This window comes from Acomys minous, assembly GCF_964271855.1.
Source record: "Acomys minous genome assembly, chromosome: 14".
NCBI classification, from domain to species: domain Eukaryota; kingdom Metazoa; phylum Chordata; class Mammalia; order Rodentia; family Muridae; genus Acomys; species Acomys minous.
This window is the reverse complement of record NC_140496.1, coordinates 2913113-2934134: the sequence shown is the minus strand read 5'-3', so window position 1 is coordinate 2934134 and position 21022 is coordinate 2913113. Positions and strand designations below refer to the sequence as shown.

Genomic DNA, 21022 nt, shown 5'->3' with positions numbered 1-21022 from the left:
TCCATCCTGCCCTTTCCCTCCCACCCTCTCCCGCCCTTCCTCCATCCCCTTCCTTCTGCCCCCTCTCCCCTCCCTCTTCCTCCTGTTTCCTTCTCTCCCTCTCTTCCCCTCATATTCATGGTAACAACCCTAGATGCGTTTACCAATGCTTGCTTCCCTCTAATAGCACCCCAGCTTCCAGTGGCCACCGCCCCTAGCTCTTCAGCTCTGGAGCTCCGGAGCTGAAGAGTTAGGGGCAGTGGCCACTGGAGCTGAAGAGCTAGGAGCTCTGTGTTCTGCTACCTCCACTCTCTGACCAACCTCCACATCTGCCAAGTAAAAGCATGCTGTGCTCAACAGTACTGTCAGAGCAGCTAGCCTTTCTCCAAGCGATATACCCATCATTAAAGTCTCAGTGGCCACGCCCTTTGACCCAGATCACATGTTTGTGACCTTGACTTTGGTGATCTAGTGTACTTGACTCTGACTGAGATGACAGCACAGAAAGGCGAGGTGATGGGGGCGCACTTAGGAGGAGAGGAGGTAGAGAAAGCTACTTATCTGCTCTCTGGGACAGCAGCATCCAGTGTTTCAGCAATGTGGGGGCAGCCCTGGGTCTTGTAGCTGACGGGTGAGTTTAAGATTTATAGTGCATGTGTGCGTGTGTGTGCGCGCGTGTGTGTGTGCGTGTGTGTGTGTGTGTGTGTGTGTGCAAATGCTCACAGAAGGCAGAAAAGGGCATCCGACCCCCTAGAGCTGGTGCTCAGAACTGAAATCAAGCTTTTGTGAAGAACACCAAGTGCTCTAGCCAATGAGCTGTTTCCCCAGCCCCTGCTGTGTGATTTTAGATGTTGAACTTGCTCAAAAGCCAGGGGCCCTCCCACGCTGGTCAGAAAGTCTTCATCTCTTCTCCTCTTAGGTTAACATGTGCCGATTTCTGTAGCCTGACACTAAATCATCCTGTTAACATGGACTCCTCTTTCACGGAGCTGGAGGGGGGGCGGTGACAGAAGACTCTCTTCCTCATGACCTCAGGATGCTGGTTTTCCTCTGGGACAGTTTTTATTCCTAACAAAGTGTAGCCCAGTGGTAGACACTGCCTGGTATGCATGCTGTTCTGAGTTTGATCCCCAATATGAGAGATGGAGGGAGGGAGGGAGACAGGGAAAGAGGGAGGTCAGGAGAGGGAGAACCAGCTATGAACGTGCAAACAGTTCCATTCCCTCTGCTGCTTCCTCAGTGGATCTCCGGAGAGTGCGAGAGACTCTTCTGTCTGTCTGTGTTTTCTTTGATTGCCCCAGGCAGGGACAAAGCCGATTAAATTTGACCATAATAAAACCTGATCTTACAGAAAACGGGGAATTCAGAAGAAAAGTAGATGAGGAAAAAGGGGCCCGGAACACCAAGCCAGGGGAAAGCTGGCCCTCGGTGGAAATGTTGTGATATATACTGCAAAGAGAAACAAACCCAACAACAGCCCTTTCGAGTCCGCTGAGTTCTTACTCAGAACTTGAATTCTGTTAAGCTGCAGGGTTTTTAAGCCTCTGTGTTTAAAACTTTGGTCTAACTAGGTCAAAGAAACCGTACTGTAAGGGGAGGTGTGGGATCCGGGCAAGTTAGCTTCCACTTTCCCTCAAGACATTGCTACTGCACTGGCTTTGCAGGCAAGGGACTTTCCCACTGCGGTTGACTGGAGGAAGACAAAGCAACAAACCAGAGCCAACTCCCAGAAGCCACTGCTGCTGCTACTGTGTCGTCGTTGTCTTCTTCTTCTTCTTCTTCTTCTTCTTCTTCTTCTTCTTCTTCTTCTTCTTCTTCTTCTTCTTCTTCTTCTTCTTCTCCTCCTCCTCCTCCTCCTCCTCCTCCTCCTCCTCCTCCTCCTCTTTTATGAGTTTGGCTTTTTTGTTTTTGTTTTCTAAGACAAGGTTTTTCAGTGTAGCCCTGTCCTGGAGCTCACTCTGTAGACCAGGCTGGCCTCGAACCTAGAGACCTACCTGCCATTGCCTCCTGAGTGCTTGGATTAAAGGTGTGTACTACCACTGCCTGGCATGAAGCCCCTTCTATATTTTACCCTGTGAGGTTTCGGGAATCCAGTATGTTGTGGTCCCCAGAAAATCCTGCCTCTCTGTCACCACAGCACAGGGAAAGTAGCCTAGTTATTTGTTTTTCTCCCAGACTCTGAGCTGTCATTGGAAGTGACTCTGTATCAATTACTTTTCTCACTGCTGTGGTAAAATAACTTAACTAACAACTTAAGAGAGGAAGAACTTACTGCAGCTCTTTGGTTTGAGAGGACACAGTCCTGCATGAGGTAGAAAGCACATCAACAGGAATGGTCCTTGACCACAGTGGTGAGAATGCGCTCATCTGGGTGGACCCGAGAGCAGAGGACAGAGCAGGAGGCAGCACTGTTCCTGCCCCCCGAGTGGGCTGTGCCTATGTCAGAATGCTTGGTCAAAAGTAGAGGTGCCCTTAATCCCCGTGCAGTGGGACAGTCCCCAGGTCGTTCATCTGTGGTGGCTTCCATTCTAAAAGATTTGTTGCATTTTTATTTGTGTGTATGTGTGTGTGAGTATATACATGAGATGTCAGGAGCCCACAGAGGACCCTCCCACTCTGGGTCCTGGAAACTGGACTCAGATCCTCTGCAAGAGTCATTAGTGCCCTTAGCGCCTCAGCCATCTCCCCCATCCCTGATGGCGGCTTCTAAGCAATGTTCTGCAGGATTCTTAACCCAACCCGCTGAGACTCAACAGTGCTGCAAACAAGAGGACCTCTACCTCGGAACTCCAGTCCTCGAAGTTGAAAGGTGACAAGACCGTTTCCGATTTCGATCAGATGGACGAAGGCGTTGAGGTCATCTGAAGCCAAAATGAAGCAGTCGCCGGAACTGTAGTTGCCCCAGCGGCCAAGCACCAGGTCTCCACAGAGCGACTCCTGCAGGGTCCGGGTCAGGTGCTCATAAAAGATGGAGTTGAGGTTGTTGTCATTAGTCCCTGAGGACAGGAGAAATGAGAAGCACACCTTCTTACACTCTGAAACAGTGCACTGCCCTTCAGTGAGGCCGGAGTCTTCGTGGACATAAAAGCGCCTGTTTCCCTCCTGCTTGGTGGAGTGCACTGAGACCTCCTGTCTTCCCTCCAGACCCCGTGGTAACCTTCAGGCAGACTCATTACCGTCGAAATGCATATTGCTTACACAGTCCCGTGTTAAGCTCACTACCCTGACCTTGTGGGCTGGCTGTGCCTCCTGTGCAAGCATGAGGACCCAAGTTTGCTCTACAGGACACGTGTGTTTGAAAAGGCGACCCTGGTAACAAGCATGTGTAATCCAAGCACCAGGGAAATGGAGAGAGGTGGACCCCTGCCTGGGGCTTCCTCGCTGAGCCTGTTCTAAGGCAGGAAGAGACTCTGATCCTAAAAACAAGGTAGATAGCTCCTGAGGAGGAACACCTGCCTTCACACATATCCATGTACACATACATGCACAGGCACACAGGCGCACAGGCACACACAGGTGTAGGAGTTTTGGTTTCCTTAAAAACTCAGTTCTGTTATGTAAACATGTTTTGTTTTAATCCCAGGTGTGGGCTATGAGGCTGCTTTACTTTGTCCATAGCAGCAGCTTAGCCTCGTGCAGGGTCTGAGGGCCTTGATCTCTGTCAGCTGCAGAGAGTTTAACTCTGAGGACTCCCCAGAGAGGGCAGGGGTACTGGAAGGAAGAAGGGGGGGGGTGGAGGGGGCGGAGGGGAGGGCGCGCTCTCCCCTGTTCCTCCTGGTCGCTGCTGTTGCAGTTTGAAGAGGAGAACTCAGAGACGCCCTGACTGTGAAGACTGGACTCGCCCCAAGGAGCCCAGTGACCTTGGGCAGCAGGAGCCTCTCTCCCCACTCACCTTCTTCCTCTTCACCTGGTGTTGGAAGGGACTGGGGTGGAGAAGGGAGGCAGAGGTGTAAGAAACCCCAATAGAATAAAATTTAAACTATCTCCAACACACACACACACACACACACACACACACACACACACACACACACACACGCTTGAACCCTGGGCCTGTACCTCACTTCTCTACCTATCCTCTACCTCAAGTGGTCCTCAGCAGCTTCCTGTATACAGGAGGACTTTGGGGCTGTGTCTGTGCACAGTCACGAGTAAAGCCACTGCAAAACAAATCGGCTTCACACTCTTCAGTGAACACCGGGACCTGGGCCCGCCATGCCCACAGTGGCTGTCCACGTGTGTCTTCCTGGCAGGGACAATGCTGGATTCTGTCAGTGGCTGCTCATTGGTTAACATTCCATACTCGAAGTTGAAAGGTGACTTGGGTCCTCATGCTTGCACAGGAGGCACAGTCAGCCCACAAGGTCAGGGTAGTGAGCTTAACACGGGACTGTGTAAGCAATATGCATTTCGACAGTAATGAGTCTGCCTGAAGGTTACCACGGGGTCTGGAGGGAAGACAGGAGGTCTCAGTTGGGTAGAGGGTGAGAGTCAGGGTCAGGGGAGGCTGCCTGAAGGAGATGGAACCAGGATGCCCCATTTCCTTGGAGGGGGGGCGGGATGGCCTGGGCTACGTGTGGAGGGGTGGACCGAGGTGTGTGCTGCCTTTCCACAGTCTCCTCACCAGGCTGTGACTGCAGCTCTCCCTCTGTGGGCTGCCTCAGGATGAGGGTCACAAGCTGTCCAAGGGAGACTGGGCGAGAGGGGCAGTCCTTCCTGTATGTGCTTAGTCGGTCAAAGAAGGCCTGGAAAGGCCAGAGAGGAATGTGAGGACCTCAGTTCCAGGACCAGGGAAGCCAGTCAGGCGTGAAGTCTCCCCCAAGGGAAGACCGGGAGGTAAAACCCAGGCTTCTTGTGTGTTGTCTCCAAGAGAGAATCAGCCATGAAGGCGCCGCCTGACCTGAGTGCCTCGCCCCGCACCCGTGGGAAAACAGAATGCGAGGCTGGACTCAGCAAGGAGATGTCCCAGAGGGGAAGAGGACTGGGCTGTTGCTAAAAGGCCCATGGGGGCATGGGGGCAGCCATCAGATAGATACCGACCCCCTGACCCTGCGCCAGAGTCAGTGCAATGAGCTGTTTATGACTGACAGACGGAACTGTGGACAAGGTGTCCGCACCTGCTCTTGTGTGCGCGAGCTTGCTGGCCTGCACTTAGGGCCGCTGTCATGACGACAGCGACCCTAAGAGCATCGGAGGCGCTAATCAAAGCCTGTCTTCAGCTCCCCACACATATAACGGAGAGACCTACCTGAATGAGAGAATTAACCCTTTCTCATAGTGTACGCTGTTCTCTACTCAGACACGATAACTAAAAGTAGAAATGTGGCTCAGGGCGTATCAGTGCACACTGACCACGTACCCGCGTAATTAGGGTGAAAATGAGCTGTTTATGGCTAGCTGGACGCAGGGTGTGTTTCTGAGGCTGTCCCCGTGCCTAATGCAATGATCCTGCGGTGTCACCGAGTCCCACGGCCACATGCCAGTGACAATCCCACCTCCTCTCCTTTCCCTACATACTGACACAAAGCCCCACAATTAACAAGCCTGATTTTCCGAGTACTTCCACACTTTAGACTCTGCTTTTATGCTAACTGTGTCCATGCAGTCCCAGTGTAGATGCCCCAATAAAGGTCTTGCAGGTCCTGTGGATGTTTGACTCTACAGATGGGAAAGCAGGGTGTACTTGGCAGGTGGCCTTGCAGAGTTCGTGTCTGATGCTAGGGTGACACTGGGGCAGGGGAGGTGGCCAGCTGCAGCTTCACATCAGCCCTGTGATCACAGGTCCCGTGGGGGTGAGGGTGGGGAGCAAATGATATTCTGGGGTTAGACTGTGCTACAAAACAGGCTTGGCAGGTGGCTTGGAGGCCCTGCATGCGGTTTTTAATTCATGGCATTTCAAGTTACATGGAGCTACCAGAACACCTTCATGGACACAGGACACTACTGTTAGTTCATGAGCAATCCATTAGCCTGCCTCTAGGTTGCCTAGCAACCTCTGATGTCATCACTTGTGGCCGCCAGGTATGTGCCAGACTATAAAGGATCCACCCGTCACTGCACATTCTCTCTCTCCTCTCTCTCTCTCCCCGGCCCCCTGGGTGCCCCTCCCCTTTCTTTTTCTCGTCTCTCTTCTGCAATAAATCTCTCCAAATCACATCTGTCGCATCTATTTATTTTTAATGATAACAACTAGTCTTCCCAGAGATGAGGAGAGTGAAGCTGACACAAATGTCCACCTTAAATAAAATTACACTTTGATATACTGGTAAGAGGAAGACAAAAATCGCTAACAATGAGATCAATTACAGAAAGAAAAAAAAATCAGAATGAGATCAACAATAGAAAGAAAAAATCAAAGAGTTTTCTATTAGGTGACCTCATAGCTTAATGCTGACCCAAGTTTCCGATGAGTTCTTGGTGCTCAGTCCTACAATGGTTTATTAATATGAGGGTCAACACAAAGCCATGTTTTTTCTTAGAAGACAGGGCCCCACTATGCACCTGGGCTGATCTGAAGTTTCTGAGTCTCATGCACACATTTCCTGAATGCTGGGGTAACAGGCATGTGTGACCATTCCCAGCTCAAAGGATGTTTTCCTAAGAGACTAGTCCTAAGGTTTAAAGTCTGAGGCCTACTATACACAAACAATTTAAAATGTCTTCATGGGGGGGGGCGGGGCAGTAGCTGGACACAGTCACTAACCCATTCCAAATAACAAGAGCATATTTCTACAGCAAACCAGAGGGAACTAACGAGCCCCTTTGCTCAGTTTTGCCCTTAGCCAGCACATGTACCAGGATCTGCAGCCTCTGCCACGAACACGCACAAGTACTGACCACCTTTGGTATCTATCTGCCTAACACAGACCCACAAAGCTTAAGGAGGCCGTGACAGGCGCTTACCTGGGTCCCTCTCCATCTGCACGGCCAGTCTTGTGTTGGAATTATCCACACGCCGGGTACTAGAAGGAGTACAGAAAGGTCAAAGGTCACGGTTAGGTTCCTGCCCATGGCGAACTGGTGTACAGAGCAGATGTGAGAAGGGTGAGCAGGGAAGAAGGACCAGTGCCACTGGCCAACCCTGCAGACCCTGCAGAGGGAGGGAGGGAGGGAAGGAGAAAGATAGAGAGGGAAGTTGTTCTCAGCCTTAAGGAGAATGTCCTTGTCACTGAAGCCATTATGAACTTCCAAAGCAATGCTGCTCACTTTCAGAACTTAAAAAATTGATTATAATTATCATTTCTGTGTGTGTGTGTGTGTGTGTGTGTGTGTGTGTGTGTGTGCGTGCGCGCGCACACACGCCATGACACTCACGTGGAGGTCAGGGGCAACCTGCAGGAGTTAGTGCTCCTTCTGCCATGTGGCTACTGGGGATCCAACCCCGGTCATCAAGCTTGGCGGCAGGCACATCCCGAGAATCCCACCAGCCCCAGCTTCAGAGCTTGTAAACAGCATCCACACAAAGTATTTTTGCTTCCAATTGGTTCTAGAAAATGGCCGTGGGTGGTCACATCTTCACCACAGGTTTCTACAAGCTGGGGCATGCTTACCAATTTTTCTTTGCTTGAGCCACGATAACAACTCTTACAAACTTAGGAAAGGACACATTCTCTGCAGCCCTGGCAACGGGGGGGGGGGGGGGGTGTGTCACCAGAACAGAGCCCTTCCTGACATGCATCTTGGTTCATGGCTCTTATTTCTTGAACGATTAACTCTGGGCTTCACTCTGTGACCAATCAGCAAATAACTCCAAGTAAATTCTGCATAGAGCAGCGGGTCTCAACCTTCCTAATGCTGCCACCCTTTAATACAGTTCCTCATGTCGTGGTGACCCCCCAACCATAAGTTACTTTGTTGTTACTTTCTAAACTGTAATTTTGCTACTGTTACAAATCATCATGAAAATATCTGATATGCAGGATATCTGCCGACCCACAGGTTGAGAACCAGTGGCATCGATGCTCAACCCACCAGTATCCCTGAGACAACACCTGTCTTTCATGCCGCAGGCCTCAAGACCCTTGGATGTCAGAGCTTGGGCAGCCTGTGTTTCAGACACAGAGCACCAGTCTCATCAGCCTTTAAATGGTAGAGGTCGCCAGTAAGATGCTGCGAAACTGATGATGCTTATCTGTGATAATGTGGCTATTTCACATCTGTAAGTCCACTCTAAGAAAGCCTGGGGTTTTTTTTTTTTCAAGAACACACAAGCTTTATACACATGGTTCCACTTTAGAAAGATTTTTTACTATATTTGCCAGGAAGAGAGGCAGCTGTGCGTGAATGTGTGCATGTGCATGCGTGCGTGCGTGCGTGCGTGCGTGCGTGTGTGTGTGTGTGTGAGTGCATGCGCATGTGTGTGCGTACGTGAGTGTGTGTATAAAATAATCTAGGTGTTGGTCCTCAAGCACGTCTCAAGAGTCCGCCTGCTTCCCATCTAACTGTGGGGATCCCAGCTCACAGTGAGATCTCAACTCAGATCCTTACACCTTCAAGGCAAGTGATGCACCAGCCAAGTCATCTTCCAAGGCTGTCCAGCTGCCCCTGACGCTGCACACATGACTTAGATGTAAACATAGTCACCGACACACTCAGTCTAGTCTCACAAACAACACAGACCTCATGGGTGAACCTGCCTCCTGGGGACTGGAGCCAATAACAAGAATACTAGGATGGGATTATATTTTGAATTAAAAATGTCCTGTCTTCAGGGAAAAAAAAATCAAAAGCACCGTTTGCTTCCTTATTGGCCTCAGACATTTGCCAGCCATCTAGGTGGCGTCTGATGTGAACTTGGTGGGACATTCCACAGGAGGGCCACAGAGGAGGGCTCTTTGGCTGCAACTGACAAGGCCATGGATCCCAGCCTGATGCTCCATCCTGCCTCAGTTTCCCTCCCAAACAGCCTCACCCCCATGGATCCCAGCCTGATGCTCCATCCTGCCTCAGTTTCCCTCCCAAACAGCCTCACCCCCAAAACAGCAGAGCCCAGGGCAACAGAAAGTCAAGCAAACAACAGAATCCTCCGTAATGGAGGTTGAAATCCCACGTCTGCATACTCGGTCCCTAAACGGAATTTTAATTTCACCTTAAGACCTAGGACAAATGGAATTTCCAGCTGCAGAATAAACAATTTTCAAAGTGGGACTGAGCCAAAGGAAAAGTCAATTATCCAGTTCCTCGGGGGACTCAGACACTTTCTAAAGCTCTGTCCACTTACAGTGTTCTTTTTACAAAAGGTGGCAGCCTCTTTGGAACACAGAACACTAAGTCCTCACGAGCAATAAGTTCAGCCAGGCCACCTGGAACCCCCAGGCTAGGGCACTCTCCAGGTCTCAGAAGGCTGGCTTCCGGTGCTCTGGGCAAGCTGAGCTCTCCTCCAGTGAGGTCTGCCTGGAAACTTGGTGCTCACAACTCAAAGGTGCTAATTAGCTCTGTAATTGGATTTCTGCCTCAACTGTCCCATCTCATAACATCCGATCTGTTGCTTCCATCTTGACCTTCCCCACCACAGGGATGCAGGCAAATCAGTTGTGTATGCACATGTGGGTGAGTGGTTTCCATAAGTTGCCTGACAAAGTCACCCGTGTCCTGTGGACAATGCCAGCCTGGAGGTGTAGGTCAAGGGCTTTGACAGGCCTCTGATAGGTCTCTCCTGGGAGGCTGATGTGCTGGGCGGGGTGGGGGGGTGGGGGACGGTGCTGCTTCTGACGTCAGCACAGAGTGCAGAGAGCTGGCTTCCTCCCTGGACTGTCCTGACCACCTCCAGCCCCCCAGTACATCTCCTAAGTCGCTCACCCACTCTGTTACATGGGTGTGGAAGTACAACTTAAGTAGTTTTACAGTACTTTAGTACTTTCTTTGCTGACACTTTTATGTTCCTTTTGCCAGTTCACACCGGCTGCTTGTGGGAGACGGCGCCTCATGCTTTAAGCTGCAGATGGCCCTGGATGGAGGAAGATGGTGAGTGTTTGTGCCCATGGTCAGGAACTGATGGTCTTTCTATCCCTGCCAGGACCACTCGCTGCTGCTCTCAAAGTCCATATTTGGGGTTCAACTGCTGTGCTGTCTTTCTAACCACTTTATTTATTGCCAGTAGTTTTTAAAACTCCCTTCTGCATGCTTGGCTTGGAATTTTTGTTTACTCAACTTTAATGGTTGCAGAGAGGAGGGTCGCCCCCATCTGCCTTACCCCTGGTTTCCGTTTTATGAAAGAGCAAGTGGACGCATTAGAGAACCCTCTGGAACAAGATCCAAAGAGATGCCGGCTGTCACTACGGTCTGAAAAGCCTCCTGAGCAATTATGCCAGCATGGGACAGGCCAGCTTCCCCTGGGGACGTGGGCGGCAGCGGGGAGAGAAGTAGCTCTGAGCTCTGAGGGCCCTGCACGGGTGCTTCCGGGGAGAGTTTGTTTTGTTTTGTTGAGTTTTTATTTGTTTGTTTTTACTTTTATTAGTATTTGATTTTCAGTAAGATACCTACAATTTGTAAATACTCCATAAACCCATATATACGCAGAGAACAAACCATTGTGATATGCTATGACTATCTAAAAAGACAATATTCTCCAACTCAAACAGAAAAAGATCTGAACCTTTTTTTTAACTTTCAACAATATTAGAAGGAAGTTTTCTTCAATTTTGAGGTTTCAGCTACTAAAACAGGCCCTGTCAACTCCCAGCTCCAGGATCAGAGGGTCAAAGGTCAACACAAAGCTGGCACTTTCCTTCCTCTCAGCTGTGCCCCATCCTTTAGGCGTCCCACAGCAGTGGCTCCTCAACCTAGGTGGATGGGGGGAGGGGAGCAGAACCGGGGCTGTTCTTGAAAACATGGAAGCCACCTTAGGGTGTGCAGAACTGCCCCTCAAAGGAGGCTCCCTCGCATTTAAATTTTTCTCCCTAAACTATTTTACTTAAAATTGCATTGTATTTGTTCAGTTTGTGCATACGTGAAGGAAAACTCACAGGTCAGCGCTCTCATTCCGCCATGCTCGCTAGTCCCGGGGTTCAAACTCAGGCCGTCAGGTGTCAGGCTTGGCGGCAAGCAAGTGTCTTCACCCTCCCAGCCAACTCCCTGGGCCCCAAAAGGCCTTTTCTTAAAGTCTGCAAAGAACTTCCTTTTCCCAAAGCAAGCAGCAGTGATTTTCAAACACGGCCTGCTGCAACACTCGATGTGATCCTTGATCCACCCCGCCTGTCTTTGCCCTGTTGGGCAACAGGCCCCGCCCCCTGATGCTCACCACTGTGATGATTTTTTCACAAAGCATGACAGGAGGCTGGAGGGATGGTGCAGAGGTTAAGAGCGCACTTGCTGAAGGGCCGGGTTCAATTCCCAGCACCCATGTCAAGTGGCTCACAACTGCCTGTAGATTCCACACTCCAGAGGATCCGTCTGATCTCAGCAGGTGCTTGTGCTCACATGCAAGTGCTCACATGTACACACCCACACACAGATGCACACACACATACATGAAGTTAAGAATATATGAACTAAACCATCAAAAGTCATGAAGGAGGATCTGTGAGAGCCGTCAAGCTCAGAGAGAAAGCCATGGCAGCAGACACTCTTGAGGGAGCATCAGGGCCTCTCGGGGGGCAGGGCGGTGTGTGTGTGTGTGTGGGGGGGGGACAGGCTGACAGAATATTTCCAAAGCAACAAGACAAAGAAAAAAAAGAGTATGTTTTCTTACATCCACGAGAAAGCTAAGTCCACAGGTAAGAGAAGCCATCGGGCACACGGGAGCAGTCACGGCAGTCTGTGTGCTGTCTTAGACTACAAGCCCCAAGGCCTGGTCACCCAGTGCCCACCTGTCCCTTCCCACAGCCCACCCTGCTGCTAGCGGAAAGAGTGACAGTGTCCAGCGGCGTGGTGTGCAGGGTCACGTGGGTCTTGGCTCCTCCCCTGCAGGGGTCACTTTGATTAGTATTGATCAGAATTCTAGGCCCTGGGGGGAGGGGGAGGGGGAGGGGGAGGGGTCCTTATTGAGCAGGCACGTGGGACACATCCGATAAGCCTCTCGTCCTGTGTACAGTTACGTCACGCACTGCTGAAGAGAGTCAGCGCAGCTTTAAAAGCTGTGTATCTCAGGGCTGGGGGCGTAGCTCAGCTGGTGAAGTGCTTGCCTTGAAAACACAAGGACCTGGGTTCATTCCCCAGAGTGTACATTCCAAAAGTCCAGGCCTGGTGATGCACACATGTAATCCCAGCACCGGACGGGCAGAGGCAAGTGCATCCCTGGGTTTGCTGGCCAGCCAGGCCAATGACAGTCTCTATTTCAAAGAACCAAGATGAATGTCCCTTTGTCCTTGGGCCTCCACACACGTGTACACACCGCACACGTGTAATAGCTCCCGCCCTCCTTCTGCTGCCTGCTTTATTCCTGGCCGTTCTTTGCTTGGCATAGACCAGGCTCATCTCCAAAGCTGCAAGGCTGGGAGAGCTGTGGTCTGTCTCCCTGGGTGCCGGGCCTCAGAACAGACCTCCCCTGCAGCTGTCCCAGCCTTGTGCTTCCTTCAGCCATTCATCCATCACCTTGAGTCCCTCCCGAGGCATAGGAACCCGGTGCCCTTGAAGAGTCAGCAGCTCCAGCCAGCTGGAGAGCAGGTGTGCACGGCTGGCTCGGTGTGCCATCCCACGCACGGCCTGTTCACCACTCGGCACTTTTCAAGCACTTTTGCCACTTAGCAAAATGGAGCTGTTTACAAGAAAACCCACATGCCGTAGCCTGAAGGACGGCCAGCAGCCGCACGAGAGACCCAGGGTGCCGCCTCTCCTCAAAGGCTGCTTTTCTTCCAAAACACACCGACACAATTGCTAGTTGCCCAGCCTCGGGTGTCAAGCCTGCTCCTGGGGACTGTGTGAGGCTTCCTCGTGGGTCAGTAGAATGGCAGGGTTAGGCCACGCTCACCGCTTTGCTCAATCAGACCCAGACCTGAGATCCCAGGCAAAAAGAGTACACGGCCTACAGAGAGATGAGCAAACATTTCACCAGACCAGGGAAACAGTTTCCCTCAAGGCTGGTGTGGTGAGACACTGGGACGGACTGGAATACTTACAAGACCATGAGCGGGGATTTACAGGAGGACGGGGCACTCAAAGGCAGCTACATCACCAAAACTCCCACCCCAGTGAGTCACGGCTCACGGCAGCTCCCTTGAGCAGTTTCTCCTCCTCAACAATTATTTACTCTTTCTCTGTAGCACCTTGGGAGAGGCCTTGGGGGGGGGGGGCGGATTCTGTATATTTTGTGACAGTTCAGATATATGAGCCTGCAGTGGCTGTTTCTCAGTCAGGCCACAGTGGCTCTCATTTTGTGATAGCCACAGCAGGAGGGCCGTCTCTAGTGGGGGCCTTCACCCCACACACTAGCGAAGCGGCTGGAAACTTTGTCAGCTTTGTTCAGTGCTGTGACAGGGCACCTGGCCGAAGTACCTCGCAGAAGGAAGAGTTCATCTCAACAGTGTGAGGGGAAGGAACGGTGGCCGGAGTGTGAGGCAGCCGGTGGCGTGGCATCCACGGTGAGGGGGGAGGGAGGTGCCCGCTGGCGCTCGGCTCGCTACAGCCCATCCCGTGACACTGCCCATGATTACAGTGGACCTTCCCACTTGTGTTAGCCCAGAAGCTCCAACCCAGACATGCCCGGAAGTGTGTTTCCATGGTGATTCTACGAGGATGTGTAACCATCACATCCTGGCCTCTCGGGGACCCACATGCCACGGTTCTGACACCCCCTCTGACTGGGACCTCTGGACTGCAGACTTCACATCCGTCCTCATACTATACACTGGCCCTGCTGACCATCGCCTCATCACCCGCCTCTTGCCCGGCTGTGGCCTGATGCCAGTGTACCAGTGTGACCGAAACACGCACACACTCTGTCACTCTGTCCCACACGTCATGACACTGAGCTGAGGCTTGTTGATTTTAAAGTTCTCTCGCTCTGTGCTAGAACCTTTGTTCAGGCTTGGTCCAGTCCTGCCTGGCGTCTGCCAGTCTCCACACTCACTGCCTCCCCTTCTGCTCCTGTGGAAGCTAAAGCCATGCCAGCTTTTAAACGCGTCTCTTCTGCCACACTGGTGTCACAAAGCCTCCTTGGCCCAGCTACTCACAAAGACCAGAGATGTACTGTTTGTGGCACTGGGGCCTGTATGTCTGAGGCCAAGGTACTAGTGTGACCAGCTCTGGTAGAGGCCTCTTCTGGACCAGATGGCCAAGCTCCCACTGTGACCTCACGGTACGAAGAGACCTGGGGAGCTCTCTCCAGGGTCGCTTGAAAAAGGGCACAAACCTGTTCACAAAGATTTACCTAATGACTGACCTAAGGTCCTGTCTCCTCCAGCCACAGTGTGAGGGAAGAGGGTGGCCTGCGAACATGTCGGCACTTAGGGCGGGGACACAAACTGAAAGCCTCAGAGCAACGTGCATGTGTTCTCACACTACTCAAGCCACACAGACCTGAACGCACCACAGAACGCTGGCTCCCCTCCCAGGAGGATGAGGGGACTTTGCGGGCCCCCCTTCCGGGGTGGGTGCAGGTATTTGGCACTCTGGAGCAGGAAGGGCTAGGCTGGAATCTCCAGTTGCCCATGTAAGGAAAACTGCATCAGGATTCCGCAGTGTAGACCCCGTTTCGAAGCCCCCAGACAGTGTTTCTGGGGTGGGGGGAGTCCTCAGAACTACATCCCTGATCTTGTGCCTCCCTTCTGGAAGTTGAGCTGCTGAGGATCTGAGGAGGGGGGCGGGGTAGAAGGAAGGCCTGGGCATTCCCGTTGGGAACAGGACAAATGAGCTTATGAGCCAGCGACTCACTGGGACTTTGCATGTGGCGCCTCACCATGCTCTCCCGCAACCTGAAGACCCGGCACTGTTCTGTCAGGCCATGACAGCAACCACAGGCTGGACAGCCCAACATCAGGACTGTCAAGATGACCTGGGGTGAAGTCAGCCAGCATCAGCCATCTGAGGAGCTCCATGAAGCTCAGAGCCTGCATCTGCACAGAACACTCCTGCTGCTATGAGGAGTTGGCAGGACGCTGCGGCTCCCCACTGAGGTGAGGGGGGCAGAGAGGGCAGGCTCATGCACCCTCCTTTAAGATGTGCCTCTCCTGTGACTAAGGCTGCCTGGGGGAATACTTTAACTGGAATCTGCTGAGTGGTGTGTGTGTGTGTGTGTGTGTGTGTGTGTGTGTGTGTTCTCTCTGTGTGTTCTGTGTGCAAGTGTGTGTTTCCATGTGTTCTTTCTGTATTTATGTACATGTATGTACATGTTCTCATAAATTCTCAGTATGTGCTCTGTGTGGCTTATGTGTGTGACTGTGTGTTCTCTCTGTATTCACGTGTTCATAGTGTGTGTTCTCTGCATCTGTACTGTACTTATGTGTGCATGGTTCATAGGTGAGGGGTTGTGGCTGTGTGTATTCTAGGTATATTGTGTGTGTGTGTATGTGTATGAGTGTGTGTGTGTGTGTGTGTGAGAGAGGGGGGGGAACATGTGTGTGTTATGTGAGAGGTTTTGGAACATAACAGAAAGTGCTCAGGGACCAGAAGGGCAGCTCTGGCGGGGCTGTTCACTGGCTCCAATGCCTTATATAAACCATGTATTTTGCCAGGGTTTCCTTGGTGTGCTCTGTCAAGTGAGGAAAACAAGACCGTCAGAGTGGCTGGTGAGGCTGAAATGACTCTATCAGACAGGAGAAGGGCTAAGTAAACACGGAAAGCTGAGGACTTTGAACTGGTCCTGATTCCCCTGCAGCTGTTATTACCAGTGATAGATCTGGGGCTGCCCCCGCCCCAAGTCCAGCCGAGCTGTCACAGCAATGGGACACCTCATCACACAGCTGCACGACTTGTTCTTCAGCAACGCTGACAACCAAGCGGAACGGTGCCATTATTTATCTGAGAGCCTCGTGAGCAGACTTACAGAAATTATGATGTAATGAGACCGTAGGCTGGGGAGGACCAGTCCCTTCCTGCATCCCCCTAAAGGGACACAAATGCACCCCACTGCCGTCTGTAAAGCTGCCTACCTTGTGCTTAAGAAAAGCAGCCAGAGCTGGGCATGGTGGTGCATGCCTTTAATCCCAGCACTGGGGAGGCAGAGCCAGGAGGACTGTTGTCAGTTCAAGGCCAGTCTAGTCTACAAAGCAAGTCCAGGACAGGCAAGGCTACACAAAGAAACCCTGTCTCAAAAAAAAAAAAAAAAAAAAAAAAGAAAGAAAGAAAGAAAGAAAGAAAGAAAAGCAGCTAGGCATGTGGCGTGTGCCTGTTGGGCATCTAGGGCAGGAGGATCATGTTAGAACCCAGCTGGGGCTAAGACACTCTCTCAAAAAATGAACAAAGAAGAAAGGAAGAAAGGGAGAGATGGATGGAGGGAGGGAAGGAAGGAAAGGTTAAGTTTTCCCCAGTTAGGTTGCCCAATCGAATCTTCTGGAGGGTGTGTGCTCAGTCAGGGCAACACTTCATCTCAGCCTCAGGTGGTAATAGGGCCCCTGCAGAGCAGCCACACCAGCCTGCAGATCACACTAGCCTGAATACACATTGTGCTAATTCTCTCCTTGTCTGAGATGATGAAACAGGTCCCATTGTCACCCGATCTGCTGGGGAGGAGAAACTCAAGGCTGCTGAGGCCAAAGGGCTGGAGCCCAGGACTGTGCTTTGTGACTTAATCCCTAACCACATGTCCTGCACCAGGACACACACTTACACTCAAACAAGTTCCCCATAGCACAAACTGGAAACCATGGTCTTCCACCCACAGGCCAACATAACAAATTACCGGGGCTCTGCCAAGTGTCAGCACAGTGTGGGTGAGCAAGGCCTCTGCCCAGGGAAGATGGCGCGGCTCACAGCTCTCCTCTCCTGTCAGTCTGCAAGAGGTCTTTGAAACTATGCAGCAATGACTGGGGCTGTAGACAGTACTGTGCTTGCTTAGTGTGCAAGAGAGCCTGGCTCTACGTGTGCACGCCCGTAATCCCAGCAACAGAAACGTAGAGACAGGAGCATGATCAGAAATTCAAGGTCATTTTAGCTATATAAGGATTTTGAGACCAGCCCAGGGACACATTAGAGCCAGCCTCAGAAAGGAAAAAAAAATTACTCCATTGTACCCATATTTGTTTTGCCCTTAATGAAGCGTGGTAGAATGAATTTTGCATGTTCTGAGCTTTAAGTTCCATCCCTATTAGCAAAAATAACAACAACAAAATACCCTATTCCATCACTACTTCCCTGGGGAAATTAGTGGCCATTCAAACAGTCAAGGAAAAGGTGAACCTGGAAGCCGTGGTCTCCTCCCTAATATGTGCTATGAGCTCAGTGGTGCTCCATGTGCTATGGGCTCAGTGGTGCTCCTTGTCGGTACAGAGCTGCGATGCATGGACTTGGCATAAGCATCATGTAGAGGAACTTCCGATGTTCATAGAAGGGATATGACAAAGAAGGAAGAAGTGAGCTTTCTACAGGCATCCCAGCACATGGAAGCACATGCGCAGTGACTTGCCCATCACACCTCTTAGATGACTTGCCCATCACATCTCTTAGGCCAGCTGCTACATTGTTCTTTTTCCTTCCTAGCTGGAGCAGCCTAGATTAACATCAGAACCCTAATTCATACTGTACCTGCAGGTCACTGATTCACACCACAGCAGCAGCAGATCACTGATTCACACTACAGCAGCAGATCACTGATTCACACCACAGCAGCAGATCACTGATTCACACCACAGCAGCAGATCACTGATTCACACCACAGCAGCAGATCACTGATTCACACTACAGTAGCAGATCACTGATTCACACTACAGCAGCAGATCACTGATTCGCACCACAGCAGCAGCAGATCACTGATTCACACTATAGCAGCAGATCACTGATTCACACTACAGCAGCAGATCACTGATTCACACTACAGCAGCAGCAGATCACTGATTCACACTACAGTAGCAGATCACTGATTCACACTACAGCAGCAGATCACTGATTCACACCACAGCAGCAGCAGATCACTGATTCACACCACAGCAGCAGATAACTGATTCACACTACAGCAGCAGATCACTGATTCACACCACAGCAGCAGATCACTGATTCACACTACAGCAGCAGATCACTGATTCACACCATAGCAGCAGATCACTGATTCACACCACAGCAGCAATAGATCACTGATTCACAGTACAGCAGCAGATCACTGATTCACACTATAGCAGCAGATCACTGAGTCATACTACAGCAGCAGATCACTGATTCACACCATAGCAGCAGCAGATCACTGATTCACACCATAGCAGCAGCAGATCACTGATTCACCATACTAGCAGCAGATCACTGATTCATACCACAGCAGCAGCAGATCACTGATTCACACCACAGCAGCAGCAGATCACCGATTCACACCACAGCAACAGATCACTGATTCACTCTAGAGCAGCAGCAGATCACTGATTCACCATACTAGCAGCAGGTCACAAGTTCATACTATGAACTGGGGAGTCATGGCAGCCTGGATGTAAACAGTCCAAAACATTCGAGAGGGCCAGGGAGTGGGTGCTGGGGCACATGGAATATAGCAAAGTAATGTCAAGCTCTTACTTGTAGCTTCTCTCCCAGAACTTTACTGGCCTGACGTAGGAGGTGATGAATATGACGCTCCCAAGGAACGGACTCAGGGGCGTGGAGAAGATCGAGGTGGCGAGCGTCTGGAAGAAAAGCATGGCGGAGTCTGAGGGGATCCGGTTAAGGCAGAATACGTGTGTCATCATCAGAGTTTTAAATGCCATTCCACGGGTCACGGTGTCACACATCTGTAATCCCAGCACTAGGCAGGTCATTCTTACCTGTAGCAAGAATTCAAGGCCAACCTGGGCTACAAGGACGCCATCAATAAATACACCAACTTTGACCTTTGGCTTTCACGTGTGCAAATGTGCACTCGTTTGCACTTGCACACACGCACTCTCTCTCACACACACACTCACTAAATGAAACTTCAGAGCTGGGCAGTCTAGGGAGAGGTGGAGGATGGAGAAGGCGCATGAATGAAGGCTGCTGTGGGACAGTAAATGAAGGCTCTGCTCTCCTGAACTGTCCCTAACAGCCGCAGCACACACCCTGGAGAGGCACCTACAGCAGTGACGTCCCTACACTGTCTTTAGTTCCTTCCAACAGAAATAGAAGGTCAGCCTAACGTGGTGGATGACCTGCTGAAAGCACAGTTAAAATCAAACCCTCAACATCAATAATTAAAACACTTTGCAAAAATCATCAGAAGCTTAAAGAGTTCTGGGGGGTGGAAGGTTGCCTTCCCACCAGGCACAGTTAGTGGCAATAATGTGTGTGTGTGTGTGGGGGGGGGTGTTTGTCTAATTATGGGGAGACGATAGCTGGGCACGGTGTCTACACATGTTAAAAGTATGAGCTTCTGTCCCTGGAGGCTGGAAGCTCAGAAGCCAATGCTGGTGGCAAGAGAAAAAACGGGCTAGAACCAGAGAAAGTGATTTACCCACCAGTGCTCCACAGGCTGGAAAGCTAATTCAATTCCAAAATAGAGCAAGTTAGTCTGTTCTCAGTGTGGGGTGGAGCCCATGCTTCTTAATAGGGTGATGAGATAATTAGCATTTGGCAAGTAGGTGGAATCCAGGCTGACGTCTAGGGATCTGGCAGCCTCTTCTGGACCATTACGTACACACAGACTCCCCACCCTTCATCTCATGTGGACTCCGGGTGTCCAGAGTGCTGACCTTCATTGCTGAAGGAGGACAGAGAGGTCCTGTGGACAAGGAGAGGCTTCGGAGGCAGTGGCCAGCGCGGGGCAAAGGCCTCGTCTTAACAGAGGGAGTAAATGATGTCACTAAGGGACCAATTTTAGGGAAGAGAAGGATGGAACATTTCAAAACTGGCTGCCAAACATCCTATACAATATGCATCTTGGATGTCTTGTGTGTGTGTGTGTGTGTGTGTGTGTGTGTGTGTGTGTGTGTGTGTGTGTGTGTGATTCTCTCTGTCTGTATGTTTGTACTTGGGTGCATATGCATGGGAAGGCCAGAGCCCAGTCTTGAGAGTCTTCCTCAGACTCTGATTGTTTGTGGAGACAGGGTCTCCCACTGACCCCAAGCTCACCCCGTAGGCTGCTAGGCCAACAGGCTAATGAATTTAAAAAAAAAAAGCCCCTTCTTCTCCATCACTGGGGTTACAAGTGCTCACCAACACATCCAACTCAGGTCCTCGGGCTTGCAAGGCAAGGAAAACCTCTACTCAGTTATTTCTTAAACCTTACTGTCTGCATGTCTTAAGAGAAGGTGTCTACAGATGAGAGCATCCGGCTTTAGTCCACACTGCACACCAGCTTCTTAGGTCGTCTAGGGATTCACTGAGTCATCAACAGAGGCTCTGGTATGAACTTGACAGATGTCGAAGGCCAAGTCAGCTTAAGCCATGGAGCTGTGAGGAATAACTGGGGTCCACACGCTTACCTATCAAACACAGATACTGACAGGAAACTACCATGCATGAAATGCTGGGGAACAGAGGCTCCCCACCTTAAAACTGTCACCATGTTTCCTCAACTGTGTATTTGTATTTCTTTGATGATTTTCACTTAAGAAACAAGCTTGAAAGTCCAGGCAAGGAGCCTTAGCCATGCATTAGAAATAAGTAACCTCAGTCTTCTACCTACTGTATCTTTGTTTAAAGGACTCTGTTTAGGAAAACAAAACGCCTAGTAGTGTGGAAAAGTGGTGTGAGCATGCTTTTCCCCTTGTCTCATTCTGCCATTCTGCCAAATAACCTTGCAATGATTTAGAAATATCAATACGAGTCTAAGAACAGGAGTATGCACACTAGGGCTACGGGTGTGCACCCCCAAAGCTAGGGCTACGGGTGTGCACCCCCAATGCTAGGGCTATGGGTGTACATCCCCAATGCTAGGACTATGGTGTACATCTCCAATGCTAGGGCTACGGGTGTGCATCCCCAATGATCGGGCTACGGGTGTACATCCCCAATGCTAGGGCTATGGTGTGCATCCCCAATGCTAGGGCTACGGGTG

General features: G+C 50.9%; 1 protein-coding gene across 2 annotated transcripts in view; it reads right to left on the bottom strand.

Annotated features, from left to right (window-relative positions):
- PCNX2 (pecanex 2) overlaps positions 1 to 21022 on the bottom strand; it is a 143630-nt gene that overhangs the window by 23322 nt on the left and 99286 nt on the right. For both annotated transcript variants that reach the window (XM_084757682.1, XM_084757683.1), the window contains exons 23-25: positions 18568 to 18697; positions 6883 to 6941; positions 2760 to 2975 (exon numbers count right to left, since the gene is read on the bottom strand). In XM_084757682.1, coding sequence (XP_084613808.1) covers positions 2760 to 2975; positions 6883 to 6941; positions 18568 to 18697 — 405 coding nt within the window. The remainder of the gene's footprint in view (positions 1 to 2759; positions 2976 to 6882; positions 6942 to 18567; positions 18698 to 21022) is intronic.